Raw genomic sequence first — 12,409 nt, 5'->3', positions numbered from 1 at the left:
CTTTGGGGATTCCTCTTCCTTTCAGGCCAGCGAGTCCAGTACACCTTTCTGGGCCACCCCCTTTCATTTAGACTTGATCCCAAGAGAAGCTAGCAATCTGAGATGCCTTGGGAGGCAGTGGGTCTCCCTCGATACAGACCTTGTTACAGGCAAACACTTGTCAGGCCTGTTGGAGATGTCAGTGAGGACCCTTCCCAATTTATCCTCCTCTGGTCTCCCTCACAGTGTGCAGCACAGGTCTGGGCACATGGGAGGAACTCAGTACATCTTCATTGATAATAACTAACTTTCACATAGCCCTTGAAGGTTTGCAAAGCATTTTACATCCACCATCTTATTGGATTTCACAACAGCCCTGGAGGTGGGTACTATGATGATTTCCCATTTCACAGAGGAGGAAACTGAGACCAACAGGGTGAAGTGACTTGCCCAGGGTCACAAAGCTAGTAAGTATCTGAGGCAAGATTTGAACTCAAGTCTTTCTGACTCCAGGCCCAGAGCTCTATCCATGACAGCTCTGTATTCCTGACTGACTGGCCTTCTTGCCACTCCCCATATATGATATCCCATCTCCCACCTCTGTGCCAGGCTGTTCCCATTCCTGGGATGCCCTCCCTCAAAGAACCGCTAGCTTCCCTCACAGTATAACTAACACACCTCTTTCCATGGGAGGTGGACCCATAGGATTAGGGGAGTGGACCCCCCTTTCTGAATCCCTCTACTATTAGTGCTGCCCATGAAATTATTTCTCTGCATAATTTTGCAGGAGAGAGACTGGTGTGTTACATTGCAAAGGTGTCAGACTCACAGCCTGAACCAGTTTAAAATGTAATTGGGGAATGTTTAAATAAAAATACAACATAGATAATATTACTTTGAGGTTTTCAGGTCAACCTGTGGCCCACAGGCTTGAGCTTGACAACTCTGGAATGGCCAGCAAGCTGGTCTTGGAGCCAGGGAAGACCTGGGTTCAAACCCTGCCTCTGACAGATCCTGATGGCATCGTCCTGGGCAGGTCACTGACCTACTACAGTCCAGGAATATAAATTGCCAAGAAGGTACTGATTGGTACCAGGAAAAGGTTCTGACATGAGATTTCCCATGCCTACACCCATGAAATACACAGAAATCACAAAGGAAAAATTATTTTGTATGTACTTAGCCTTGCCCCAGCAGAACATAACCTTCTTAAATGCAGGAACTCTGGGTTTTGTCTCTGTATCCCCAGTGCCCATTACAACCCCTAGCACACAGATGGCACTCAATAAATGCTTATTGGTCTGGGTTTGAGGTTCAATCTGTACCCCACATTAAATTCATGCTCTAGCAGAGATTAAAGGGTAAGTCTGTGACCAGGATGAAGGGAAGAGTTATGGCCAAGATGAGGGAATCTACTTGTGGTAGAAAGGGAATATGCATTTATATATAGCGCCTACTATGTGTCAAGCACTGTGCTAAGCATTTTTTAAAAAGCAAATACTATCCCAAAAAGCAAAACAAAACCCTGAGGTAGGTACGATTATGATCCCCGTTTTACACTTGAGGAAACTCAGGCAAACAAGGGTTTTTAAGGTCTTGCCCAAGGCCATGGAGCTAGGTGGGGGGAAGAGGGTATCAGTTTGGGGTCAAAGAACAGTTTTCTGTATAACTACATGGCCCAGACAGAGACCAAAGCCATAACCCTGGCCTCATTAGGACCAGGATCTAACCACTGAGCTAACAAGCTACAGGCATAAGCTCCTTTTCACAGGGAAGGAGTCCAAAGTTAGCTTTAGAGGATGAATGTTTCTGGATGCCTTCCTTCTGCGTTGGAATTCTCTCTACTTCCAACCCTCCCCAGTCTTTGGGAGACCTAACTCCTCCGGAAATTCTTCTCCCCAGCCTTCCCCCTTCCCTTCATCTTCCAAATCTCTACCTCAGCACAGACTGTAATAAATCAACAACCTCTCCCACCACCTCCCAGCCCCCTGACCTCCCTGAGGGGGTCTCCAACCCACCTTCAAAGGGGGGTTCCTGTCTCCCTAGAGGAGGATTGGCCTCCTCCCCACATTCTGTCTGCCTTTGGGGATAGGAAGAGCAATTCTGGCTACTACACCTCAAGGGAGACCTTCAAGCTCTGGGCCTCAGTTTCCTCCCTCATAAAATGAATAAGACTTGGACTAAATGCCTTCTAAATTCCCTTGCAAGTCTCGGTCTGTGGTCCTGTCACACCAGGACTAACACGGGATGCTCTGGCTCTATTTAAATCCTGGCACAGTAACTTCATTTCTACCTAGGAAGCTTGATCTTCTAATCAGATAATATTTTAGCAATCTGGGATTTCTTGACCCTGTGACCATTCTCTTCAATCAATCCATAAATCAATCAAGAAGCAAGCATCTACCCAGCCCCTACTAGGATGAATGAGGCACTTAGACATACAAAAACAGAAGAAATAGCTCTTTCCTGGGGCAACATATTCCCTCATGACCATCTAACTCCTTTGAGGGACAGTGTCACAAAGTGGGATGGAAGGACAGGTGTTCCTGTGGGTATCCCAGTGACATTGTGGGGAAAGGTGAGCATAGAAAGGCTTTAACCCTGCAGAGCAAATTCTGGTAAGTGGCTACCAGCTAGCATTCACATCACAGCGTTTAAGGGTGGTGGAGAACTTAACAGATAGAATCTCATTTCATCTTCCCAGCAGCCCCATGAGACGGATATCACTTTAGGGATGAGGAAACCGAAGACCTAAAAGGAGGGTTTTGCCCAAGATACTACAGAGAAGAAGAGTTAGGGATAAAAGGGGCTTCTAAAGAAATCTAGGCCCTGGATCCCTACCCTCATTGAAGAGGAAAAAGCAGATTCAGCCCTAATCCCCAAGAAGTTGCCTCCAGTCCTAACATCCACCGGCCGCCTCTGGGCTCCCAACCCTCCCCAGGACTACCTCATCTGCCAGGGCCCGGAGCCGCTGAAGCCAGTCCTCCGCCTGCTCCAGGGCCGCCATCAGATCCTCACGGGCGCTGGCATGCTTTAGCTCTAAGGCGGCGTGCATGATCTGGGTCAAGTTGCTGGTTCGAAGTCGGTACAGGTAATGGTCCAGGTGTGTAGCTGAAGGCTTCTCCCTGACATCCACCAGAGGCTGACTGCCCGTGGAAGGAGACACAACAGGTGCACATGTGATACCAGAAATAAAAATGCCTCCTCCCTCCTCTCAGCTAAGAGGCTTCTGGGGCAGAATGAGGCAGATATGGTGAGACGGGACAGATGGATCCATTCACTTGGCTCAGGGGACAACTGAAAAATGACAGTAAGGTCTTTAAAAAGCATCCGTAAAGATTCACTTTTTTATAAAGTTTACAAAGTGCTTTCTTCATAAAAGCACAGTGGTAGGTAGGTCATACATCTCATTCCTCCCATTTACAGGTAAGGAAATAGAGTCTCAGGGCCCTGAAGGGAGACTCTCAGTTACATGACAGTGGGCAGCAGAGCTGGGGCCTGAACCTGCCATCTCTTTCTTGCCTCCAAGTCCAGCTGCCTTTCCATCATGCCCCACCATGAGGCCTTTAGTGGACGGGTCACTGAACTTGGAATCAGGAACATTTGGTCACTCACTGGTGGTACGACCCTGAGCAAGTCCCTTCAACCTCATCTGTAAAATGAGAATAATATTTATAGCTAGAATTTATGTATTTGTATCCCCAGCATGTAAGCACAGTGCTCAGTACATAGTGGATGCTTTACTGATTGAGTGCCTATTTTGTGCTAAGCACTCTTATGCTTTACAAATACTATGTCATTTGAGCTACATAGTAACCCCTGGAGGAAGGTGCTATTATTATCCCCATTTTACAGTTGAGAAAATTGAGGCAAAAAGGGGTCTATTGATTTGCCCAGGGTCACACAGCTGGTAAGTGTCCAAGGCCAGATTTGAACCTTCAACATAGGTGAGCAAAGGGCTGGGCACACTATAGCCAGGCACCCGCTGTTTAAATGAATAAGCTCCAGGTTTAGCTTGATAATGAAATTTTGGGGACCCTGACAGGTCACGATGGACAGACTGAGAAGGTTAACGAGTAAGGACAGATGTGTACCGACCCCTTACTGCTCAGCACACCCCTCCAGTTATCCCTCTGGCCCTGAGCAACCCCCAGGTCAGGGAGAAGGAGACCTAGAGCCAGAAATAAAAACCTCACAAGGTGTATTAGGGAGGAGACTTGAATGGAGTGTTGATAACTCTCCCCAAACAGACCAGGGGCTCCCTGAAGGGAGGGGGCAGGGGAGTGTTTGTACCCCATTAGAATAAAGGTTCTCTGGGAAGGGAACATAAGCACCCCAAGCCTGAGGCCCAGGCTTGCCCCCAAGTCCTCTGATTCAGGGTCTTTGCCCAGGGGGCTCCCTTCTAGATGAAGGGGTCCTTGCAGACTAGAGAATTCACCCAACCTCTCCTGTAAGCCAGGGGGCGTTGGTGTGGAAGGGGCTCAGCCCAGCCATTCCTGTCTGGTGCCGCCCTTCCTCTCCTGTGGCAGAGGCAGGGGCAGAGGCAGGGGCAGGGGCAGGGGCAGGGGCAGGGGCAGGGGTAGGGGCAGAGGCAGAGGCAGAGGCACGGGCAGAGGCAGAGGCAGAGGCAGGGGCAGCAGCCTTGTCTGGGCTCCCGCTCCCGGCTCCACACTGATTTATTTCTCTGCCAATCTCCCCAAGCTAAGCAGAAGCAATTACCTCCTGAGCGGCACCAGCGCCCGCCCGCCCGCCAGATACGCTGCCTTGGCAGCCTTCAGCCTCACGACATTTTTCCTGTTATTTTTTTTAATTGAATTTTGGAGGGGGGTGGACAGGGAGGGGGAACCGAGAGCCAGCTCCATCTCGGGGAAACCTAAGCCCCAGGGCCTGGTTCGGGTCACGTAGCACAGCACAGCCTGGCCAAGAGGAAGCTGGCGCTTACTGGGGAGGGTCAGAGTGGGCTGGAGGGCGGGGGTCCTCTCCGCTGCTCCAGCTCGGCGGGTGCAGGTCCTTCCCAGAAGGAGCAAACAGGAACCTCCGGCCAGGTAGCCCTGGCCTGCCAGTTTGGGAGTGGGCCCTGCCTGGGGCCGCCGCAGGGAAGCCCAGGCAGCCACTTGGAAGGAGAAGCCTGTGATGGTGATTTATGTCTCCGGCTAAGGGACAGCAGCTGGGGGAGGCTGGGAGACCGGCCACAGAGGGGAGGTTTTCAGGGAGGCCATGAGCCCAGCCAAGGCTCTCTGAGCAAATGCCTGGCATCCCCCCAGTCTAAGGAGAGACCTGGGCCCCTCCTGATCAACAGGAAAACTCCAAGGAGAGGCGGGTGCCAGGGGAGGTGGGGCAAGGCCAGGACAGTCACCACTCAGTTATCTACCCAGGAAGATGGGGGCGGAGAGGGGGGTTATGGCAAAAAGAGGAGCTGAGGCTGCCAAAGGTAATGGATGCCCCGCAAATGTTCTGTCTGGCTTTGGAAACAGGGACAGGGATCATCCGTAGGAGGGGAAAACATCTCAACACAGTCCCACAAAGAATTCTGAGACCAAGCCTCTGAGGTCTCTGCCTCCTGTGGGGTCAGAGTGAGCCAACACATGGAGGATGTGAGCAGGGAGACCCAGCCCCTGGCTTTGGGGAGACCCTAATCTAGTAGGGGGTTGAAAGCCCCTCCTAGGGGCCTGGTCTGATGAGAGACCCAGGCCCTGCCATCAGAGAGCTTTTGGTGTGATAGGGAGACACTATCATCACGTTTTTAGACAGAATTTCTCCCCTAAGTTCTGTGGGAAGTCCTCATTTCTGTCTGTCCTTCTTTCTTCCCCCCAAGGAATTCCTCAGGAGCAGACAGGTGGTGGGAGATGTGGAAGAGACAGGTAGAGGTTTCAAACCTCAACATGTCACAGCTTCTCTCTCAAATTCAGGCTACAGTCTGAGAAGACTGTCTGAGGCTCAGAGAGGCTGAGTCATCTGCCCAGGGACACTCAACTGGCATCAGACAGAAATGTAACCAGGAATCATTATTGAGGAAGTGGGAGACATGGGAACTCTTGTGGAAAACAGAGAGGATGAAAGAGCCTTAAAGACAACCCCATCCAAACCCCCAAAATGTCATATCACAGAGAGAAGGCACTATTTTACCAAGGGGGAAACCAAGGCCTCAGAGAAGGGAAACGGTCAGCTACTTCAGCTCAGTGAAAATGTGGCTGAGCTGAGACAGAGTCAGAGACCAAGTCTTAACCTCTCAGAACTGAGAGTGGGTAGTATGATGTAACACATAGGGTGCTAGACATGGGTTCGAATCCTGCCTCAACTTACTGGCTGTGTGACTCTGGGCAAGCCACTTAAGCGTCGTTGGACTCACTGACTTCTGAGGCTCCTTGGCAACCCCAAACCCACTGGGGTCCAAGCCTCTTCTTCCAGAACACAAAGGCCCAGTTAGACAGAGCAGAGAACCCAGGTGTCCAAACTCCTCATTCATTTCCCAGCAGGCTGCACTCCTCTGGACTCTTTCATCACACCCACTCCCCATTTTCAGCTGCTTCCCTAGTAGAATGTCAGTTCCCTGCTGGCAGGGGCTCTCTTTCTTCTGTATCGTATTTGTTTTCTCAGAGCTTAGCACATAGTAGGTGTTTAATAAATGCTTGCTGGCTGACAGTCCAACACTCTCTCAATCAGGTTGTCGAAATTTAACCTCCATGAGGGAAAGGAGGGAGGAAGCACCTCAGCCTTCCAGAAGCCCAGCTCCTGCTCATATCCATCAGTCCATCAACAAGCCAGTGGATAGAGCACCAGTGCAGGAATCAGGAGGACCTGAGTTCAAGTCTCACCTCAGACACTTGACACTCACTAGCTGTGTGACCTTGGGAAAGTCACTGAACCCCAATTGCCTCATCCTAGGTCATCTCCAGTCATCTTGATGAATATCTGGTCACTGGATTCAGATGACTCTGGAGGAGAAGTGAGGCTGGTGACCTGCACAGCCCTCCCTCACTCAAAACAAAGTCAAGTGCAAGTCATGTCATTATTTCTCTGATGGCATGGTCTTCTTCGGCCACAAAGGATGAACACACTTAGAATCGTTTCATATATATCTTGGGCAGACAATCTCCTGGATGGAGTGTCAGTTTCCTGATGGCAGGGACTATTCAGTTTTTTATCTTTGTAACTCCAGTGCTTTGCACAAAGCCTAGCACCATAATAGCACCTCCTAAATACTCATGTGATTGATTGTGATTAATTAATAGGCACTGGGGGCACAGAGACAAAGCTAGAATCCCTCCTCAGCGAGCTGTGATTTTATCTGCTGAGGAGCGAGGGCAGCATCGCTAAGGCATTTCCAAAAGGGAGAAAGGGAATATTTGCCCCCCACAGAATACCAGCTTCTTGAGGACTATTTGTCCTTGAATCTCGACATAATGAGCACTTAATAGGTGTTTGTTGAAGGAATTGGTGACTCTGTGTGTGTGTGTGTGTGTGTGTGTGTGTGTGTGTGTGTGTGTGTCTTGCCTTCCGAGGCTGGACCACTCACCGCATGTGCATCAGATAACCTGGGATGCCCTGGCTTCCCCCGCCCCACCTACTGCTAGCTCAGGGCTCTCCAAACACAGCAGTTTGCTCCATAAATCTTCACTGAATAAACGGATGAATGAATGAATGAGAATAACAGGGTCTGCAGCATTTGCAAGACCATCTGTTTTCATGGATTGCTCAGTGCTGGGGTCTCTTCCCTCCATCCTATTCTGCATCCTCAGGGGTGGGGGAAACTATTAGAGACACCACACACACAATGGAGTGCTCCTCCGTGAGACCATCAACACAAATGTACAACTTTACATAAGCAAATACCCAGCACTGCCCAGTGGATAGTGCCCTGGACTTGGGGTCAGAAAGACCTGTGTTCAAATTGGCCTCCCTGAGGCTCACAGGACTCTCTAGAACAGTCTCCTAAGGCACAGGAGGCAGGCCTTCAGTTCCGGTACATCCTGCACTTCTGTTCCAGCCTTCATTTCACAGACTCAGAGGGAAAGAGGGAAGGCAATAAGCATTTGAAGAGCACCTACTATGTGCCACGCACTTGCTAAGTACTTTATAAGTGTCACCCCATTTGATCCTGTCCTATACTACTATCTTCCCTATCAATTCAGAGCCCAGATTCTTGACCCCGAATCTGATATGATTTCTCTGACACTGCACTCCCTATCTCCTTTTCCCTCAAACTAACAAGCAGCCTTAGCATTAAGAAGCTAAACAAAGCCACTATCTGTCACTCTCCTCCAAGTTATCTTGGGAGGGGATGTGGAGATCAGCCTCGGCACCACTGCCAGCGGGGCCTGGAGAACTTGGGGAACAAGGGGCTGCTACAAGCTTCTCCTGGAGATCCCATCAGGGATCCTGAGTCTGAAACACAATGTTGCCCATTCAGGTGGGCTCCAGGACAGGCTCAGACCAGCAGCAGCCGCCTGGAGATTTATGACCTGCTCTAAATATCACCTTTTCAACTTCGTGCCTTGGCTCAAAAACCTCTGAAGGTGGTGGGCAGCCAGGCGTGCTCTGGCCAGCCTAGCACCCCCATCAGTCCTGCTTAGGACAGACTGAGCATCAAAGATGGTGGGGGTGGGTTGGGGAGGGAGAAGGAGAGAGGTGAGAAAAGTAATAAATACCTGCAGTCAGAGATGAGGTTGTCGATCACCTGGGCTACCAGGCCATCAAGGTCTTCTGCAGAAAACTGAGCCTTGAGGGCTACATGGACCTGATTCAGGCCAGCTTCCTAAAGGGCCCACCCAGAGAAGGGCAGAGAGAGAGATCCAGTTACCATGGGGGTTGCGGGGGAAGGACTGACAGCCCCCTCCTCTGCCACATACACTCCCAGGCACAACCCTATTTGTCTTTTGTACGTGCACAATTTTTGCATGTGGTTTTCCATTAGATTGTGAGATCCTTAAGGGCAGGGACCATGCTTTTACTTTGTTCTGTATGCTCAGCACTGAACACAGTACCTGGAATATATTAATATGCTTAATAAAAGCTTATTGACTAACTGATTTATACAGTATAACTTATTAAAACAAAACAGCTCATATACGCCAAGAAAGTCAAAATCCAAAGAAAGGTCCCATCTACACCAATACGTTAATACTTGGCTACTACTTTTTGTGGTAGCAAAGAGCTAGAGCCAAATAGATGCCCGTTGACTGGAGAACTAAATACAATGGGGCACCTGGATGCAATGGAATATTGCTTTGTGGCAAGAAAGGGTGAATAGGATGGATATGGGGAAACAATGAGAAGACTTCAATGAATGGATGCTGAGTAGTCAACAAAGCCAAGCAAACCAGATCAGTGAGGACCACAGTGATGTAAACTGAATAGACCACCACCAACATGGCTTCCAAACCAGCATGACCACATTTGATCCCCAAGAAGAGAGAAGACAGTGCCCTCCCTTCTTAGCCAAGGTAGGAGGCCATGGTTATGCATGATGGGGGACTGGCTGGTTGACTTAACCAAACTCATTTGTTTTCATGTTGCTCATCCTTACAGCTCTCTGAGAAAGGGCAAGGGGAAATATTCATAACGTAAGAACAAAAGATAATAAAATATTTTTAAAAGAAAAGAAAGCAGACTCCTTGGTTAAAGTACAACTGAGTTCATTGTGTCTCCCTCTCCCCAGCCCCAGTTAAGAAATTTCCGTGATTCCCTGTTGCTCATTTTAGAATTAAGTTCCAACTCCCCTGCCAGGCATTCAAGGCTCTTCACAGTTTGATCCCACCCTAGTTCCTAATTATTCTAACACCTCAAGGTTCTCCAGGCTCCTCTTCTTAAAGTGATCTTTCATTAGCTTCCCTGATTCTCCTCCCTCTTTGTGACCACTTTTCCTTTCTTCTCTCCTATAAATGTGGGCATTGTCCACAGCGTCATCAGCCCTCCTCTCCTTCCTCGTCACATTCCTCCCCATGGTGATCCCATCCACTGCTAGGGTGCTGCTAATCTAACCCCCTCATTTTATGGGTTAGGAAAGTGAGGGCCAATGAGGTTAATACCTCGAGCTTAAATACGCTTCTTCAGAGGACAAGCAGAAGCAGGCTAATCCTTCTCTCCCCTAAGAGATTCTTAAATAATAATAATAACAAGAATCACTAGCATTTCTATAGTACTTTAGGGTTTGTAAAAGTATCATCTCATTTTAGCCTCACAACTTTGGGAAGTGGTGTAGGTGCTCCGTCCATGGAGAAATCTGGCTGCCTGGTATGTGAAGGTCCCTAGCATGTTCCCTTTTCTTCTTCATTCTCAGGGTCTTTTGCCTGCACTGGAGGAAAGACAGGGCTCAGGGAGACTGGGGCGTCTTGGACTTACCAGTTGGTCCGCGATGCTCAGCAGCTGGTTCTGTGTGTCTGTCCGGTGGCTGATGTCCTCCCAGTATGAGGACAGCACCACCACGGGCTTCACGTTGCCCCAAGGCAAATAGTAATAGTGACATCCTGGAAAGGAGAGAGGAAGGAAGGAGTTTGGACTGAGTATGGGGAGAGGAAGAAAGAGGGGCAAGGCCATTCCCAGGGAAGGTCAGCCCCACACAACCAAGTTCTGGGGCATGAGAGCAGTGCCCTTGTGGATATTTCCCATCTCCAGGATGCCCCTTTGCTCATCAGTGACCAGAGGAAGCTCCTCCACCAAGGGCTATTCTTCTGCTGGACACCCAAAGGGTACTCACTTAACTGGAGGCTGCTGCCCATATGAGGGTTTCTTAGCCCATCAAAAGAACTGGCATACCAAAAAATGTTAGCCTTGGCAACAAGGGAGCACCACGAGTGCAATGCATCCCTTTGCCAGCCTTGACGGATGCCACAGATGTGGCCTAGAGCAACCTCCCTGGTGGTTTGGGCCAAGTGCCTGAGTCAACAATGGCCAGCTGGTGGAGAGCACTCTAAGAATGCCTGCCCAGCTGTGCCCTTGTCCCCAGCTGCAGGCTCCTGCTCGCCCTGGTCAGGGAGGAACAGGGAAGGGAGTGAGGGATGGGAAGAGGGCCGTCTGGGAAAGACACTTGACTTCAGCTGGCAAGATGTCTGGGGCCCATCACCAGGAGGGGCAGAGGACAATGGGATCCCCTTAGAAATGGGGCAGGGTAAGGATGGAGAGAAGAAATACTGGGTGAGCAGGCTGCAAATGAAGTGGTGATGCTTGTCATGACAGCTGCAGTAGTAACAGCTAATGTCCACAGAACACTTTGGGGGTGGGGGCAAGGGTGTCCTGAGGCACTCCTGAGAGCCAGTGACTAAATGTTCAGTACAGGCATGGACATATACTGACAAATGCTACCAATCAGGGCCTGATTTATCCCTTGGCTGATTGTCCAGACTTAAGAAAGCGATGCTGAAAATGTTAATGATGTAGCTTCAATTTAAAAGGCTGCCCTGTATTTTCAGAGAATGGTTGTTAAACATTCACTAGCATGCACTGCAGGTCAGAGGCCTTGGGGTCAAGGAGATCAGGGTTCAGGTCCTCCCTCTGACAGTGACTCTGGTCAGTCACTGAATCCTTCAGTGTCCTGGGCGACTTTCTAAGACTATGAGAGGGAAGAGGGAAGTGGGGAATGAGGAGAGAGAAGAGGGAGGGAAAGGAAGGACAGAGAGACAGGAGAGGGGGAAGGAGAGAAGGAGGGAGAGTGGGGAGGAGGAAGGAGTGTGTTCGTCCTCTGTTGCCGAAGAAAACCATGCCATCAGAGACATGACTTTCACTTCACTTGGTTTTGAGTGAAGGAGGGCTGTGCAGATCATCAGCCTCACTTCTCCTCCAGAGCCATCTGAATCTAGTGACCAGATATTTATCAGGATGACTGGAGATGACCCAGGATGAAGCAATTGGGGTTCAGTGACTTTCCCAAGGTCACACAGCTGGTGAGTGTCAAGTATCTGAGGTGAGATTTGAACTCAGGTCCTCCTGACTCCTGCACTGGTGCTCTATCCACTGCACCACCTAGCTGCCCAAGAGGAGGAAGGAGAAAGAGAAAGAGGGAGAGTGGGAAAGGAAAAGAAGGAGGGAGCAGGAGAGGGAAAGACCAAAATAACAAAAAACCAAGCCCCTTTAGATCTAGGTGCTTTGGGTTTGCCCCGTGGCTCTCTTGTCCCTCCTGCTCCCACCGCATCTTGTTCTCCAAAGCCCTAACCATTGCAGGTCAGCTGTGCCAAATTTAGACACTTGAAGTTGAACTCAATTCAATAAATATTCATTAAGCGCCTACTGTGTGCCAGGCACTGGGGAGACAAAAAGAGGCAAAAACCAGTCCTTGTCCTACAGGACTTTACTATCTCATGAAGCTTCCTGCAGAAGAGAGGACAGAGCCTAGAACCTGCTTAGCAACAGACTGAGTTAACAAAGGAAACCCCAGATGGTCCCCTTGCCCCCCCCCACATGTCAGGGGGACACCCTCTCTTCCACCACTCTAGGA

The 12,409-nt window shown here is 49.8% G+C and overlaps 1 protein-coding gene across 21 annotated transcripts in view; it reads right to left on the bottom strand.

Moving 5' to 3' along the window:
* DYSF (dysferlin) overlaps positions 1 to 12,409 on the bottom strand; it is a 253,717-nt gene that overhangs the window by 118,487 nt on the left and 122,821 nt on the right. For all 21 annotated transcript variants that reach the window (XM_072651404.1, XM_072598690.1, XM_072655480.1 and 18 more), the window contains 3 exons: positions 10,321 to 10,445; positions 8,628 to 8,734; positions 2,927 to 3,125 (listed from right to left, as the gene is read on the bottom strand). In XM_072651404.1, coding sequence (XP_072507505.1) covers positions 2,927 to 3,125; positions 8,628 to 8,734; positions 10,321 to 10,445 — 431 coding nt within the window. The remainder of the gene's footprint in view (positions 1 to 2,926; positions 3,126 to 8,627; positions 8,735 to 10,320; positions 10,446 to 12,409) is intronic.

The sequence above is a fragment of the Notamacropus eugenii genome, chromosome 1, assembly GCF_028372415.1.
Source record: "Notamacropus eugenii isolate mMacEug1 chromosome 1, mMacEug1.pri_v2, whole genome shotgun sequence".
NCBI classification, from domain to species: Eukaryota; Metazoa; Chordata; class Mammalia; order Diprotodontia; family Macropodidae; genus Notamacropus; species Notamacropus eugenii.
The sequence above is the reverse complement of the archived record's forward strand: the minus strand, read 5'-3'. Positions and strand labels throughout refer to the sequence as shown.